The sequence below is a fragment of the Emys orbicularis genome, chromosome 11 (assembly GCF_028017835.1).
Source record: "Emys orbicularis isolate rEmyOrb1 chromosome 11, rEmyOrb1.hap1, whole genome shotgun sequence".
NCBI classification, from domain to species: Eukaryota; Metazoa; Chordata; order Testudines; family Emydidae; genus Emys; species Emys orbicularis.
Window position 1 is genome coordinate 80,433,609 of NC_088693.1, and position 17,703 is coordinate 80,451,311.

The window sequence follows — 17,703 nt, forward strand, 5'->3', positions numbered from 1 at the left end:
TTAATTTCTAAAATTCTTTTTGAGGACTCTTGGTAAAGGGAAAGTTCTTCTATAAGGAAAACCTTGCCCACACAAGATATAACAACGTCTAACTCCAAACTCAGGAGCTAAATATGAACCCTTGTCGGGGAGGGGGTGGCAGCAGGCAGAGGGATACTTGATAGCCAGGCAGCAGAGCAGAGGAAAGGCTAACGATGGATGAGTGAGTAACATGGCCTTGTGGTACAGCTAATTATCTTGTCTGTGAGTTCATTCTTGTGAGCTGTTTACAGCTGGGAACTGATTCCAACCAATTCAGATGTGTTCTGTAGGGGCGCCCCAGTGGCTGTGAGAAATAAAAGCTGGAGGGATTTGGGTTCACCAGCTGTTTTTATCCCCCTGAGGTTGACCTGCTGAACCCTTCTCCTTTTTTGAGAATTTTTTTCCCCTGGGATGGAATTTCTTCCAAGAGCCCCTGTTGTCAATTCGCTTGGGGCTATATTGTAATGTTACTGTCATGGACAGGTCAGGGGCTGTGAATGTTTGTTTACTGCCTGTGACCTGTCCATGACTTTTACTAAAAATACCCATGACTAAAATGCAGCCTTATCTATTAGTGTGGAGAACAGTCTCCCAACAGTGAAGGGCTGGGAGACTAGGAGGCTCAGAGAACTGGTAACAGGAGCCAGACCCTTCCCTCTCCAGATCAAGGGTGTGAATCCGGCTGTAGGCCAGTAATTAGTCCCATTCGGTTCATAAGAATATTCAGGTGAACAAGCGCTTGCAGCATCACGCCCTAGGTTCAGTCCCACGTTCTTGTTACAACTGGCACTCCCGGCACAGAGACAGAAGTGGGAATCAAGAGCATCAAGATATCTCATGGCTGGGAGGCTCCACTGCACAGTTGAGGCACATTGGTGAGGGCAACACAGAGAAGTTTGCACTGCCATTGCTCCCCCGTCTGTTTCTAGATCTATCTTTTGGCTAATATGTAGACTGTAAGATCTTTGGGGCAGGGACTGTATATATATATGGAGAGATACCTATCTCACAGAACTGGAAGGGACCCTGAAAGGTCATCGAGTCCAGCCCCCTGCCTTCACTAGCAGGACCAAGTTCTGATTTTACCCCAGTTCCCTAAATGGCCCCCTCAAGGATTGAACTCACAACCCTGAGTTTAGCAGGCCAATGCTCCTCCCCCCATCTGTATGTTACAGATGTGTACATTGCTTAGCACAATTGTCTGGTGAAAGTGCTACTGTAATACAAATAAGTAATGTTTACAACGTTACTTCAATGTGTGAGCATTTAAGGTGGAACCGTGTAGCACTTTTTATAAAAGGTATAACCTAGAAGATATATCACTGGATTTAATCTAATTCTCTGCATGGCTAGGTTTTTTTTGCACTGGAATGGTGAGACTTGTGGCTGGTCCCCAAGTAATAAGAATGTAATTAATCCAGTATTTCAGATCCTTTTGTTTTTTCCAATTAAATTACTCGGTGGTAAAAAGCAGTGAGTAGCAGCTTTGTAAAAACTGAGTTATGGAAAAGATGACCTGCATCAGTGGCTAATCTTGCATCTTGATTAGTCTGAGCCCTAAAGCGCCTACGCAGTATTTTGCACTAAGGTGGGTGTTTAATAGTAATGATAATTAGCTAGCAGAATGCAGTTTGATGTTACTGAAATCTACCTAGGGCCATTTATAACCAATTCTACATGTAATGTGCTATTGTTTTCCTTTATCGGTATGTATATAAAACCTTTAAAACATGGCTTTTGGGGAGGGTGGGGGTTAGTTATTACATGCATTTTCTCCAGTTAGCTTGTGTCCTCTTTTGTATAACATTTAGCAATAACCACTATTCTAGTAGAAGGTCCAAATCCTATAAATTAAGGGTCACCCTCACTCCAGATTGTGCAAGTAAACCACCATTTTTGGTATGGTCACAAGTCTCAAGGTCACTTGGCACCCATAAAAAGTAGCACCCCATCGCAACTGCCCATCACCAATATGGGAATAAGGTGACAATGTAAGCGTCAGGGCAGGATGATGACCATTGAAAATCCCCATCTTACAAATATATGGCAGATTGATATTTTTTAAACTATGCCCTGCTCTCTTCTGGGTGGGTTTTTTAATTGTCTTAAAAGTTCAAACAAAATTCTGAATATATTATCTTAATACAGTTGAGTTAATATATTAACATGTTAGTGCCTTGTTTTGTTAATCTTGAGAGTAGCTGGTATCCAGTGTAAATTATATTATTATCTTATAGCTTTCACCTCATTTTGTCATGGCTTAATAAAACTGTACTAAGCATGAAAAACGGTGACGCTGTAAGCATGCCGTTTTCGGTTTGTTGTGCAGCTGCAGCACTTTGTGCTGTTCCCAGGGTGGTGCTAATTGAACTGATGCAAATCTAGAGAGGTCTTTACAGAACTGGATGTTACACACGCTAGTCAAAACACCTGTGTTAACTCCAGCTCCACTGAAAACAGAAAAATAGCTTATGACAAATTATAGAAGCCGATATAATACAATGGAATAGAAAAAGTCCAGTTTTAAGGGGACCTGTGCCGTCAGAAGTATTGACCAGACACCATAAGTCCAGTTATCATATTTTTCCATTGTTTTCTAGTGTGCTGTAAAAAATAAAACCTGAAATTAGCGTACTATATCTGTCAAAACAATATATTTGATTGAATCTTTGAATAACTTTTTCAGTTCACAATCAGAAGCAGTAGGGACCAACTAGCCTTTAAAGATTTAAGGACCTAGTCAGCTGGCATCAACGGTCAGCAACACAGTTAGCTTTGCGCCATCCACAGTCAACACTGTTTTATCTATCAGCTAAACTGTGCTGCAGTGACACTAGTGCGAGGTGAAATGGCGGAACCCGAAAAGAAAAAGATTCGAAGGCTGTGCTCTTTTAAAGACGAGTGGTTGCAACTCCCAGAGTATCGGAATTGGCTTACAAAGGCAAGCGAAGAGTCGGGATACTGTTCTATTTGTCATGTTCAATTCAAGGTTCACTTTGATTCTGTAAAAGCTATTCAGCATCATGCAGAGACAGTGGGTCACAAAATCAAAGTACGAGGACAAGTCCAGTCCAGTCCAATCGATAAATTCTTCGTAAAGATTGATACCTCCGAAGAACAACAGGTGTGCATGGCTGAATTGCTCTTAACATACCATGGAGTTAAACACCACCACAGCTACCATTCTCAAGACTGTGGAAATAAACTCTACCCCTCCATTTTCACTGATTCCAAGATAGCTTCCAAAATTCACTGTGGAAGGAGAAAAACGGAGGCTTTGATTGATACCGTATTAGCACCCCATTCATTAAAACTGGCTGTGCAAGACATTGGATCCTCATCGTTATCAATAATGACAGATGCTTCTAATAAAGGGAACACAAAATTATTCCCAGTTGCCCTCCGCTACTTTAATAAAGATAAGGGAAGCTGCACATGTATCGTAGACTTTTTCGAGGATGCAGATGAAACGTCAGAGGCAATCGCAAACAACTTAAGAAGATGTCTTCAAAATGCCGGTCTGATACATAATAAAATTGTGGCATACGGAGCAGACAACACATCTGTCAATTTTGGAAAACACAAGTCTGTTTTGGTGCACCTAAAACAAATGTTGGATTTACCAAACCTTGTGCCAGGGCATTGCAGCACTCACATAGTGCACAATACAGCGAAACATGGCTTGAAAATGCTCTCTTACGATGTAGAGAATTTGGTCATCAAGGTTTTCAGTGAATTCTCATCCAGTGCAAAGAATATTAGTGAACTTAAAGAGTTCTTTGACTTCCTGGAGACAGAATATTCGGAAATCTTACGCCATGTACCTACACGTTTTGTGACCCTTTTCACTGCCATCGACAGCTTACTGAAGCATTGGCCTGCCCTCAAATCTTACTTTGTGAACAAAGGAGAGGAAAAAGTGAGCTGCGCAATATGGGCCTTTCTTTCCGAGCAAGAGGACGCAGTATCCGATGATGACATTATTACGCTTCCCGAGCTGTACATCTACTTTGTGCACAACATTCTGAGCCAATTTAACAACACCATAAAGGTTCTTGAAAGTGATTTAATTCAGGTAACTGAACTGTATGGCGTATTCAGCAGGCTGAGAAGAGAGATTCAGAATCGGCAAGAGCAAGGCTTCTACGGGTACAAGGTGACACAGTTCTTGAAGAAACTGCCGCCTAATGAGCAGAATAAATTTGTTGGCGATGCCCAACGGGCTTACACACGCATGCTACAGTACCTGGAAAAGTGGTTTGATTTCAGCAAAAACTCTTTCTATGTGTTGTGTGCACCACTCAATCTGGACGGACCTCTTGAGCTAGACAAACTGTGTGCTTTGACTACAAACTGGGACATTCAAGTAGACGGAGATGAACTATTTACAGAAATGTGCTCATTGAATGATGCGCTACCAACCCTAAAGAGTTTGACAAGTGATGCTGAATCGACATTGTCCCCGCAGCAACAAGAGCGCCAACATCGAGTCAATGTCTCTGAGATATGGGTAGAATTCTTTAAGCGCTGGGAGGCCCCGAACTTACTTAAAATTGTGCAGCATGTGCTTGCTGTACCACCCACCAACGCATTTGTGGAACGCATTTTCAGTGTTATGAAGAACTTGAGGACTAACGAAAGGAATCAGCTCCATGTGGACATGCTGAAAGCTCAGTTATTCGTGCACTTCAACTATAAAATGACATGTGCTGAGTTTGCTGGATTTTTGAAGACAAAAGCAGCGAAGGAGCTTGTGGTGGCAGCAAGAAAAGAACAGAAGTATAAATGTAAGTCGTTTCAATTGCCACGCTCATTAAACCTGGTTTTGTTTTCTTTTGTTTGTATCTTCTTTACACTGCAGAAGAAGTTAAAAAGTTTAATTGACAGTAGTGTTTAAAATCTCTCCCTGGTGAGGCGAAGGGTATTTGAGTCACACGTTCCATCTCCCACATTCAAATCCTTGCAGCTCCTGGTCTTCTCCTGGTGCCTGCTCTGGCCTTGCAGTGAAAATGAGCAAGTGAGCGAAGGTGGGAGAGAGCGAGTGATGGAGGGAAGGGGGATGGAGTGAGCAGGGGTGAGGCCTCCGGACAGGGGGCGGGGCAAGGGTGTTCGGTTTTCTGCAATTAGAAAGTTGGCAATCCTACTTCTAAAGTCCCCCATGGTCTGCTTCATCTTAGCCAGGTCAGAGTTGTTCCTAGAACGCTAGACACTTGGCAGTAGCTCCCTCTCTCCTGGCCTCACTACCTCTGATTGTTCAGATGGGATGTGGTGTCCAGATTCGTCCCCTTCTCTCTCTCCCTTGGGAAAGGGTTTGGGGAGGATTCTGATTTTTCAGTTTCTCCAGTGCTATTTGGGCTTGTTTCTCTCCTTTCCTTCTCCAGCGCAGGGAATGACTCATGTTTGGATTCTCTCTCTCTGTCCCAGCAGGTGAGGAGATGATGAGTGAGAATGTGGAAGAGAATCCTCAGCAGGAAGATCCTGAGCCAGTTGAAACTCACGGGACTTTATTGGGTAGATCTGAAGCGACTGTGTCCTGGAGTCCAGAGCCTGGAAAAGCTGGTGGGTCTCAGCACAGACCAGAGAGACAGCAGGGAAACCAGCCAGGGAAGAACGCGGGTAAATCCACTCAATGTGAAGGTGGTTCGAAGAATCTTAGCAAAAACATGATGCACCAGAGATCCTCCAAAGGGGAGGGGAAAAACACATGCACCGAGTGTGGGAAAAGCTTCAGTCGGAGTTTATACCTTATCATACATCGCAGAACCCACACAGGAGAAAGACCTCATAAATGTCTTCAGTGTGGGAAAAACTTTATTGGCATCCCAACCCTGAAAAAACATCAGAAAATCCACACGAGAGAAAAATCCTATAAGTGCCCCGACTGCGGGAAAAGCTTCGGTGAGAGATCACACCTTATTGGCCACCAGAGAATCCACAGAGAAGCAAAAACCTTCATATGCTCTCAGTGTGGGGAAACCTTCTGTAACTGGTCATCCTTTCTTAGACATGAGAGAATCCACACCGGAGAGAGAGCTAAACCTTATAGCTGCCCCGAGTGTGGGGAGAACTTCCGTGATAGGACTGGTCTTATGAGGCATCAGACAACTCACACAGGAGAGAAACCCTATAACTGCCTGAAGTGTGGAGAAAGCTTCAGTCGGCGCTCAAACCTTACCAGGCACCAGAAAGTTCACACTGGGGAGAGACCCTATAAGTGCCTCAAGTGTGGGAAAAGCTTCAGTCAGAAATCAACCCGCAGTAGACATCTGAGAACCCACTGGGGAGAAAGCGAATAAATGCCCCAACTAGGACGGGCTGAAGTGAGTTAGACGGGAGCAGTTGAGACTAGCTTCCTTTTTAACTGCCAGCTTTCTGTGTGCTCTAAAATCCACCCGTGGACCTGGATTGTCTTGAAAATTGCTGTGCCTCATCTGGGCCGGGGGCAGAGCTAGTGGTGGGAGGTTGTGGCCGTTTGGTCTAGGGGTTCCTCAGATACAGCCCCCCAATAAGAAGCTGCTTTTACCATTCAGATTGCTCTGAAACCCTGTGCAAACTTAACTCCCATGAAAAGCAGGAAATAGAACATTAGAGTACATGCTACCCCCGCAACATAACCTTAACTCTGCCCTCTTTGAGTGAAGTCCCAACGTACCTGTAACACACATTTGCTCTCTACCTTTGCAGATGCTACAGAACACTTCAGGAATAGAGCACTGGTGAGCAATGTAGGACAAATCTGAACACCTTCTGTTGCTAAGGGAAGACTCTGGGGTAGGTCAGGCATAGTGAGCCGCTCTCACTTACACTCAAAAACAGCCTGCCCCACACAACCCACCCCAGAACGGCAAAATGTTCCCTTGGCTTCGCCCTTGCCCTGAGGATTCCTTGGGAGACGTGGCTTTCCCTGACCCCGCAGTGAGCCCCGGAGTCAGATGGCTGACAGACTCCATGGCTACAGTCCCTTGTGCATTTCTACTGGCAGAGCCTGCAGAACTCAGCACTGCAATGAAGCATTACTGACCCTTTTAAAGTACACCTGCACCTCTCCTGCTATCACAGGGACAGCTCTGCCAGCCCGCTCCAGCGAATCTCTTCCCCATTCAGTACAGCTACGCCTCACACGGCCAAGGTAGTCAAGTGCATGCAGATGAATTCTAGGATTCAAATCTGCGGAATACAGCACAAGCAATGGTCCATCTTCTTAGTCCTTCGTGTCTGCTTATTATGGCAACACCGTTACTGAACCGTTCTCAGTGGCTGTTGCCAGCTCCAAGAGGGCAGAGTTAAGGTTGCGCGGTGGGAATGACATTTACCTTCATTTCTTGGGTTTTAGAGGTGTAGGTTTAGCCACTCTCCACACTGGGGAAGGGCACAAGGTCGTGCTGGGCAATCTTAGCTCTGCATTAACTAAGGTTTGGGACAGTTAATATATTTGCTGATTCCACAAATGTCGTCACTGTTTGACTTTTCAGAGTCTGGTTTCCCATCTCTGGTGTTAGGAGACAGCAGCCAGCTCCAGTCTTCTCTGCCCTCCTCTGGCTCTGCCTGGGTTAGCAAAGGAAAAGCCCCCTCAGCCCATCCACCCTCCCAGCTGCTGGGATTCCCTGTCCCAGCTGGAATCTTCTCCCTCATCTTACCTGGTCCCCCAGCCAGTGTCCTATGGACTGGGTATCCGAGGAACCTTTTGTACCCTTTATTCACACAGACCCGCAGGGACCTGGGGCGATCCAGTGTTTAGGGACTGGGAGAGACGGGTGATGGGCAGGGAAGAGCCTGTGTTTGAGCACAGGGGGATGGGAACCCCGGGTGTGAATCAGTGAGTGATGGTGAGAGCGCTGAGACTGGATAACCCGGGACATCTGCACTAGCAGAGCACAGCTCGTCCTTACAAAGAGGAGCAGCAGCCACAGCCAGCGCCCAGAGAAGCCAAGACAGCATTTGCCCAGCTGCAGCTGGCTCACCGTCACAGTCCGAAGGGATCTGGCAGCCCCGGGAGCTGCCAGCGGCTTGGAGAGAGACGGGCGTTCAGCTCAGGGAGCTCTGCCAGAGCCCCAGCGCGCTCTCTCGTGGTTGTAACATTTGGTTAAGACGCCAACAGAGTGCAGTGAACTCAAAGGGAAATTAACGAATGGCCGGGGTTCTGCCTCGCGAAGAAATGTCAAGAGCAGTGAGGGGCCGTTCTAAAGTAATTCTCTGCAATTGGGGCTGGCAACCTGGTGTCCTCTGTGTGTGTGTGTGTCTCTCTGTGTGTGTGTGAAGGATCTGGATTATATAAATGGATGAGGAGGTAATTTGGACATTTAAATAAAACACTGATTCTTGCCTGCATATTTATACCTGCCTCTGGAAATTTCCATTACATGCATCTGACGAAGTGAGCATTCACCCACGAAAGCTTATGCCCCAATACGTCTGTTAGTCTATAAGGTGCCACAGGACTCTTTGTTGCTTTAAATAAAACACAGTTACTGTCCCCTTTCTTTTCAGTCCTTCACTATAGAAAACAATCCCCAGCGACAGTTAATTTCTGTCCCTTGGAATCAGCCGGATGAAACCTCTTAGGATGCCTATAAATGACGTGCACATGGCTGGTGATGCCTTTCTCCAAACACAGGGCAGGGCTCAGGGAGGCCCCTGCGTGATAAGACGCTGGTCCCAGGGGGTTCAGTGAATGGAGTTACTCTTTGATACATGGGCCCGTTTCGGGTGACGTTTTGCCCCCTCTACTCCGGGTCGTCCTTCTCCCAGATCCATCGTCCGGCCATTTCTCTTTATGCTTCGTTCTGGTGAAGAAAACCTGCAGACACAGACACATCTAGAATCTGTTTCTTCAGTCCCCAGCCCATCTGTGAGAGGAGCCGGGACTGTTCATTCCAGCCATGCAGCTCTTGGGATTCACACCCAGATTCCTCACCTCCCACCTAGCTCCTCTCTGCCCTTCTCCCCACGTCCTGCCAGCCTTCCCCTGCTCTCTCAGATCCCTCCCTCCAATTCCTTCCAGCCCCCCTCGGGATAAAGCGATTCGCCACAGTCCCACCTTGGTCACCTATTGCTGGGGCTGCTGCAACCACTTCTCTGAATTCCCCCCTTTGCCTTGCTGTCCCCCCGGCCTGACCCCAAAATACCGCAGCTGGGCCCCTCCCCTTTGCAAATCCCCTGCTTGTATCTCCTGAGATATTAAGTTCCAGGGCCTGGTCCCGCCTCCCCCCCACCGGCATCTGGGCTGAGGCTGGAGTCCTGGGGAGACGAGAACAGGGATCACTGGAGTCACAAGAGGTTGGTTCCTCCAGGGCTCCATGCTGCATCCGGAGAGCAATAGCGCCAGCAAGGAACTAGCCTGTGCCACAGCTGGCTCCCCAGAAAGGGCCCCAGGCCAGGGCAGAAGGGTCTCGGTGTTTTCCCAGCTTCCCTGGGCTAGGAGGGGGGGCTCAGGGATGCAGAACCTCGGTGCAGGTATCACGCCGACAGACCCCGGTCATCAGCGGGTGGGATCGAACCTGGGGCCTCCGGAGCTTAGTGCAGGAGCCTCTACCGCAGGAGCTAAAAGCAGCTGCCTCCTAGCTAAGGCTCTAGAGCAGACTCACGTGACCTCTCTCTCTGGTCTCAGTGCCCCTAGATGGGACAGAACCCCACACCCAGGAGGTGTGGGGGTCACATAGGCACCCAGCCCATTGTCATCGCCCCCCCCCCCCCCACGGGTCATGGCCTGTAAACCTCATTTCTAAGCGTTACACTCGTCCAGTCAGGGAACAGGGGTTACAGCTTGTGACACGGGTCAGTCACACATTCGGATTGGTTCCAGGCTGATTTGGCAAAACCCTTGGAATAACGACTAAATCCAGGAGCCTCGTGCTCCGGGTCTGGGTGAGTAGCACGCAGGGAAAGGAGCTGAATTCCCGCCTCTCGTTCCCTGCACGGTCTGTGCTCGGCGATGCTGGGGGCCCTTTTCTCACCCCCAATCTGGGGTTCTGCCTCTTCCTGCCTTGTATTCCCCCTTTGCTCTGCTTGGGAACACTAGCAGTGCTGCGGTTCCCACCGTGGGCAGAGAGCACTGGACAGGCCAAGTAGGAGCCTGCGCTGCCACCTCGCAGACCGTTTGGCTGCCAGCGGGATTATTGTGATTCTTAATATCCCTGGCTGCAGCCCAAACAGCCCCACAGACACGGCCCTGCCCAGGGAGCTCACGTGCTGCACAGCCCTCGGGCACTGACCCGTGCGGGCACAGAGGGAAGGGCTGAGCGTTCCCTGGAGAAGGAGGGTGGAGGCTGGAGGAGCAGGGTCCAGGCAGAGGTGGGAAGGTGTGTGTTTGTGTGGCCAGGGTACAGCGCATCTGAGGGGCCAGGGGTGAAAAGTGGGACCATCGCTGGGGTTGGGCTCTCACTCCTCTTCCCCTGGCCAGCTACGGAATCCCCTCCCCCAGCTCTCCCCACCCCTCCCTTCATTGCGCTGGGACCAGCTCCCCCCACACAGCTGAGTCTTCAGTGCAGCGCGGCCCATACAGCAGGGCCCTGGCGCTCTCACTCCTGCCCCCGTGCTGCCCCCTGGGGCCATTTCACTCCCCTCCATGGGCAGAGACTCCCCCAGGGCAGGAAAGGCCGGGACGTTCCTGTCGCTCACTAGCCCCCGTCGCCCTCACTGGGCTCCTGGGTTTGCCTTTTCTTTGGGAGTCTGATAACATAGTTAATAGCCCTGACGGGACCTGGAAATCCCCCAATCCCCCTCTCACTGCCTCCCCCCACACACACCAGGTAATGCTGAGTAGGACCCTATCGGGGCAGATAAAGGTCTCTGTCACCTTGGTCACTGTGTGTAATGGGGGTGAATTCAGTTCAATGGGCCTAGGGGGATCAGACAGCAAGTGTGAAAAATCGGGACGGGGTGGGGAGCAATAGGCGCGTATATAAGCTAAAGCCCCACATACCGGGACATCTGGTTCCCCTACATGGGCGGGAAGCACGTGCTGACGGGCTTCAGTGACTTGGGGGTGTGGGGGGGGGGCTAGTGGCCGTAGGTCCCCCTGCTCACGGCTCTCTCTGTGCAGCCCCGGCTGGGTGGGAGCGTTGCTCTGACTCATTCCCACTCGTTTTAGAAAGAATTGGATCTGAAACGTTTGCAACACGAGACACATATGCCTCACTTTCCACCCATTTTAAACAACGTAGGGTAGTGGGTGCAGGGCAAAACTGAAGCGTGGGCTCCTTGCAGTGAGGGGGCCTGAGATGGTAGGGCGGGGTGGGGGCCATCTGCCGGCAAAAGCCATGTCTCCCCCAGCACCCACCATGTCTCCTGATACCGAGAAATCGAACCGGGGGGAAGGAGTGGGGTGGGGGGGGGGATTGTGGAAACTTCTTGTCCCTGGCATTTCTATGTTGCACGATCCCATTGTAACTCCCTTATCTCTGTCCCGTTCTCTCTCTCTGCTAGTTGGCTGCCCCCGTTGCCGGTCACTGCCCCTTCCCCAGTGTTGCCAACACTCATGATAATGATTGTTTTCCTTAAAGCTCCAGCTCCTGGAGTCAAGTGAAGATGTGATGATTTCAGCCTTCATTCTCAAAGAAAAAGAAGTTTCTAGCCCTCGTGGCTGTGGAGGAAGCTTCAAAATGTGACCCCAGTGTACCCTAAAGGCTCAAAAAGCAGAAGGCAAATAAAGCGAACCCCAAAGCTGTTATTCTTACACAATCTCATGATTTTAAAGCCAATCTCCTGGGTTTTGGTGAGCCTGACTCATGATTGTTGAACATTTGGGGTTGGCAATCCTGTTTCCCCATTAGTGGCCTGTTCTCCCTCACCCCTCCCCTTCTATGGGCCCGTCTTCACCATCAAACCACCCGCCACAGAATCTGATCCCTGGACTCTGGCCCGGCGAACACCGGAGTGGGGTTTGCAGTAGAACCCGGTTCTGATCCACATTCCCCTTCCCCCAGGTAGTGCAGACCCCCCCGGAGCTCAAATGGGACCTGGTCAGTCCTGTCTACACTGCAGCGCCCAGCCGTGCTCTAAGGGTGTTGGGAGCCACTATGCACTTAGTGGCGCTCCCAGAACAAGAGTGAGAATGTAGGCAGGGCCCAGACCTCTCCCCCATCCCTCCTTCCCTCCCTTCCAGGGCCGGTGCAGGGATATTTTGCGCCCTAGGCGAAACTTCCACCTTGCGCCCCCCTCCCCGTACATCGGTTCATTGAGGGGCAAATCCCAACGAGCCTTTATAGACCCCAGGGGTCAGCCATGCCCAGGGGCTGCTTCCCACACCAGGTTCCCCCCTCCCTGCCCCCTGAACTCCCCTGGAGGGGGCACAGCCCCTCCTTGAGCCATCCCCACCCCACCCCAGCGGTCCCCGCCCCAAGTCCACTCAACCACTGCAACCCACCTGGCGGCCCCCCCCGGGGGCTCCTGCAGTTTGATGCATTCGGGCGGCAGCCCCCGTGCGCCTCCCGGCTCCCCCCTGCCATGCTCGGGCTCTGCGGCTCCCGGGAGTGTGAGCCGCCACTGCCACTGCCCCTCCCAGAGTAGACTCAGGGCCCTGCGCCCTGGTAGCTCACATGACTGGGAGCCTGACAGCCCCCCCCCACAGAACTCCCGACCCATCCAACCCTCCCCCCGCCCCCGGACAGCCCCCCTGGGACTCCCCTTACCACCCTGCCGCTCCAGCCGCGGGCTCCACGTGGAGCCAAAACTAACAGGCGGCGGAGCCCACAGCTCTTCCCCCGCAGCGTGCTGGCAATGCGGCGCTTAGGCAGGGGGTGCGGGGGAGGGACTTTGCCTGCTGGAGGCCAATGGGAGCGGCTAAATCAGGCCCAGGTGCCCAATCAGCCGCGCCACACTCTGTGTGAGGGGAAGGGAGGGGAGGGAGGAAAAATCTTGGACACCCCCAACCACTTGGCGCCCTAGGCGACCGCCTAGTTTGCTTAGTGGTTGCACCGGCCCTGCTCCCTTCCTTCCCTGGCTCCAGCCTTCTCTGCTCCTAGATCCCTCCCTTCTGCCCCACCCCAGGATCCTCCCATCCCATTTCTTGGATCTCCTCCCCCTCTGTCATTTCTGCCAGTGAGTCTTCCTCCATGTGGCCTCTCTCCCCTCCCCCCGTCATTAAATCCCCACCCCCTCCCCAAAATCTTCCTCTTGTGATCTGGGCTCTTCGCTTCCTGCTGCCGCCACTGTATGTTATAATCAAAAATAAATATAAAGTGAGCACTGTACACTTTGTATTCTGTGTTGTCATTGAAATCAATGTACTTGAAAATGTAGAAAACACCCCAAAATAGTTAAATAAATGGTATTCTATTTTTTTAATCATGCAATTAATATTTTTAATTGCTTGACAGCCCTAGTTCAGACCAATTACTGCAAAAGTCGATTCATTTTGCAGTGCTCTTTGTGCTTATCTTTAGGTGCAATAAAAAAGAATTGAAGGCACAGGGAGAGCTGTGCTTTGACATTCACGTTGCAAGACAATGCAGCCTTCCCTGGCTTGCATTATAATTGGGGTTTCCCTTCCACACTGTGGGGGTGGGGATGATGACATCATCCTGGCGAAGAGCAGTGGGGTGTATCATCCATCAGTGTGTATCATTTCCCCGGCTGTACTGAATAAGCCTTTTCTCTGTCTCCAGCTGCGAAGGAGGATTCTATAGCTACTGACTGGCTGGGTGTCCATTAAAGTGAGCTCCCCCCCCCCCTATTTATCTCAGGGCCTAATGCCTCGATTAGTTTAGCTAAACCATTGTCTTACAGGCCTTGTGGCGTTTTAGGCTCCGTGCATCACTGCTATAACTTATACCTGTGCCGGACCTATCGGCTACACCCGCCCCCTGCTCTCAAGGGGGCTCGTGGACAAAGGAAAAGGATCCTGGAGATGGTGCAAAAGCCAACGGCTCTGCGGGAGCACAATATGGAGCTATGTTCACAGCCAGCACCTCAAACCAGCCGTCTCCTTCAGAGCACAGGGAGCCCCCTTCGCTCCCCCAAATGGCAGGCCCGGCCCGCACCGTTCCGCCCACCAAGCCAAGGGGAACAGTTCCCACCTACACGCTGTTGTGAGCCCATCAGCACAGCCACATGGGCACTCAGCGCTTCGGGCATCTTCCTCCGCAGCTCCACTGCTCTGAAGTTCTCATGTGTTATGTTAACTCAACAGAGGTTTCATCATGTACAACTCAGCCTTAAGAAATCACTTAGGGACAGCTCCCTCCCATAACAGTAATTATTAACCAAATCTTCACCCCAACACACTGCCTCCATTTCCTTGGTTACGACATTCGTTTTATACCACTGCACTCTGGCATCACGTCACATCCCTCCTCCCGTGTCTCTGACTACTTGGGGCACCTTGTGGTCCCCTCTCTTGCTGTTCATAACACCAAAATTCTCTCCTGCTCTGTCTCCCAGCCATCGGTGAGGATCTCCTCCTGGCTCTCACAAAACTCAATGTGATACTCTATACCTCAGAATAGCACCTGGAACCCCCATCTTCATCATTCACATGTGGTTGTGATATTTCACACAAAGCACGCCATGTAAGTTATCTTACGGAAAGTCATGATATACTGAAACCCATTGTTGTGTCCAAATATGTATATCATTAGTGTGTGTGAAGTTCTGAGATTTTGCTGTATGGTTGTTAGTGAAATATGTCCTCCCCACCTATGCTGGAATCAAGAAGAATGCTCAGAAGACTTCAGCTCAGGAGACAGGCCCCAGGCTCGAGGTAGAGGCCTGTGTATTATAAACTATAACATTCAGAGGGGTGAGAAAATTGCTTGTTGTAAATAGTGTCTAGTGTAAGAAGGTTTAAGGTTTAGATTGGGTGCTTTTCTTTTCTTTTCTTTGGTAACTATCTCTGATCTTTTGTGCCTACCACTTATAATCACTTAAAATCTATCCTTCTGCAGTAAATAAACCTGTTTTATATTTTACCTAACACACTGTGTTTCGCTTGAAGAGCTTGGGAAATCTCAGCTCAGTTTACAAAGGCTGGTGCGTGTCCTCTCCACGTCGAGGGCGGGGCGGACGGGTAATGAACTTACACTGGTCGGGCTTCTCACCAGGGCAAGACAGGACCGTTCTGGGGTGCAAGGCTGGGAAGAATTGGCTGGTGCCTTACTCTGTGATTCGTGAGTAGCTCTGGGAGTATCCAGGTCATCTAGCTGGGTGTGGGGCTCCACGTGTTGTGCTGAGTTGCTGAGTGATCACAGCGCCTGGAGGGGTTTGCTATTTGTCACTAGCAAAGCTGTGTGAGAGACAGTCCAGGCTAGAGAGTTGGGGGGCACAGTGGTACCCCGTTCCGGGTTATACCCGGGGATCCCAGCACATGCAGCAAACACCTACGACAAGAGGCAGATATTGCTCTGCAAACTGCAGCCTTCTTAGGGTGCTCGTCCTCCTTCCCTTTGGTCGGCCAAACGCCCATTTCACTGCACATTGGCCACGGCTCAGAGCAGAGTTAAGCAGCTCCTTGCTCCTGTCCAGTGCCCAGGACAATGATTCATAAGCCAGGGATGCCGACGGGTTCCCAGAACGACAGGAGTCTGGGTTACAAAGTGGTTAGATTCTAGGTAATATTCAAAGTAAAGTAACCAGCAGAATGAAACAATTATGAGTGCTGATAACTGCAACAAACCATTAGATGGAATTATGAACTAATTCCTTCTCATCTGAGTGGTTCAGGCAAAGCAAATGAAAACATGGAATTACTGATTATGGCTATTGATGCATTCAGGAAGTAACCACATAAACATTCACCAAGGATTCTTTTCCCTGTGCACGAAGGGATGTCCCAAAATAAACAATTGAACTTGGATTTGAAATAGAGAAATGTTTATTTCACTAATCAGTTGCTTAATCAATTTTGGAAAAAACCCAATTAACTCAATAAGGTTTATGCCACGGAGATACGCCAGATAAAAAAGGTAAATAAAACAATGATACAATGTAGCAAATTTTAACCTCTGAAATAAACAGGACATTCTAAAATACAAAGTAAATTAAAATAAAGTTGGTTAATTATATTGAATGGACTAGTAGTATAAAACAGGATTTAACATTCAAAAAGCTGTATGTATTATCCACAATGGTATTCACTTAAGTATCCACTAACAACATCGCCAGGTTGTTAATCCCCTAATTAAGAGGAAGTAGTAGCTAAGCATTGTTAAATTAGTCCAACAGCTGAACTTGATAAAAAAATAGTATCAGGTAATCAAGATTTAACTTACTGATGTAACTAGATTAGAACAACTATAATTCAACTTGATACTAAAATTTTTAAACTAAAAATGAATTTGGATGAAACTAGATAGGTGGGCTAAGGAAATAGAATTGAAAGGAGTGTGAACTACACAGAAGCTAGCAAAACCATTATTATATCTTTTATTTTTTATTAAAGGTAATACCATTTGGGCGAACACTGTATTATTCAAATATAGAAAGAGAACTACCACAAAGTACCCGGCTTTTTTTAAATTGAAAATAGGCAAATGTAAAATAGGAACCAATGAAGTTCCCACCCCAAGACTGGAATGAGGCTAGTCTGGAGTGTAAAGTAGGAACACATTAGACACAACTCTGTAGTTAGACACACACACCATCATTAAAATTAATGTAAAAGTTTAGCCCCAACACAAACAAAGATTGAAGTGAGAATGTGAAGTTAGAAGATGGCTGTTCTCGCTCACACACGCAGTGTAATGTCCCAAAGGAGACAGATCTAAGGAAGTTTCTCTCACCAGCAAGTAATTCTCACTCACACATGCAGGGGCAGCACAGAGACTGAGTGTAAGATACAGGGAAGAGCAGATCCGTGACTGACAAAGTTGCCAGTTGTCAGTGGCACGTCAAGTTAGGAATGGAGTTGAAAGAAGACAACAAAAGAAAATTAACCATCAAGCAATGGATTCCCACCAAGCTGAGATAACCCAATCAGCACAGCTGAGATTTAATTAGGGGCAGCGCTTTTAAGCAGCAAGGCAGATAATTTAGGAAGCTAACTCCAGTGAGCTCAGCCCTACACAGACAAGGTGTGAACAAGAACTCTGGCAGTTGCGAGTGCAAATATGGCAGTTAAAATCAGCGCCACGTAAGTTTTAGTTACAATGCTGCCAGATTAGAATCCTACCACGTCGTTCGGTGAGGTACTTAGGAGCATTTCCCTCACTTTTGTGTGTGGACTTAGGCAGCTTCTGAACACACCTCCTGGGCCAGGCCCCACCTCCCTTCTGTGCTTTGTCAATTGCAAACAGAGATACAGTGGACCTGTGATGGGGCAGTTGCCCCTCACTGGAATAAAAGGGGTTAACAACGGCCCATGGAGAGGGCTGTTCCAGAAGCCAATCAGAGGGAGGCTGGAAGCAGACAGTCAGGGCCAGGCTAGGCCCTATAAGAAGGGCTGCTGGGCAGAGGGAGCTTAGTCTCGCTCCAGCTCTGGAGACAGACAGACTGAGCTGCCTAACAGAGCCTCGTACCACGGACAGAGCAGTGCTGGGAGAGGCCAGGGAACCAGCAGAGCTCCAGCCAGATTAACTCCCGGGCTCAGGCCGTAACTAAGGGACCCGAGGGGGTTCCAGGGCTGCAGAGGGCCAGCCAGGGGAAACAAAGAGGCAACAGGTCCACCCCCTTTGCCGCTGATGAGCATAGCCAATTCAGACTGCACTCTGCCTCTGTGGGGAGGGTTCGACTAAGGACTGCAGTGGGCCA

General features: G+C 49.2%; 1 protein-coding gene across 1 annotated transcript; it reads left to right on the forward strand.

Annotated features, from left to right (window-relative positions):
- Positions 1 to 3,709: 3,709 nt before the first annotated feature.
- Positions 3,710 to 8,493, forward strand: LOC135885372 (zinc finger protein interacting with ribonucleoprotein K-like). Its single transcript, XM_065413042.1, has 2 exons — positions 3,710 to 4,808; positions 5,449 to 8,493. The coding sequence occupies exons 1-2, from the start codon at positions 3,710 to 3,712 to the stop codon at positions 6,315 to 6,317; spliced, it is 1,968 nt and encodes a 655-aa protein (XP_065269114.1). The 3' UTR covers positions 6,318 to 8,493.
- Positions 8,494 to 17,703: the final 9,210 nt, after the last annotated feature.

Coding starts and splice junctions, on each gene's coding strand:
- LOC135885372 (XM_065413042.1), top strand. CDS start 3,710: ATGCTCTCTTACGATGTAGAGAATTTGGTCATCAAGGTTTTCAGTGAA. Junction 4,809..5,448: donor AAAAGAACAGAAGTATAAAT/GTAAGTCGTTTC, acceptor CTGTCCCAGCAG/GTGAGGAGATGATGAGTGAG.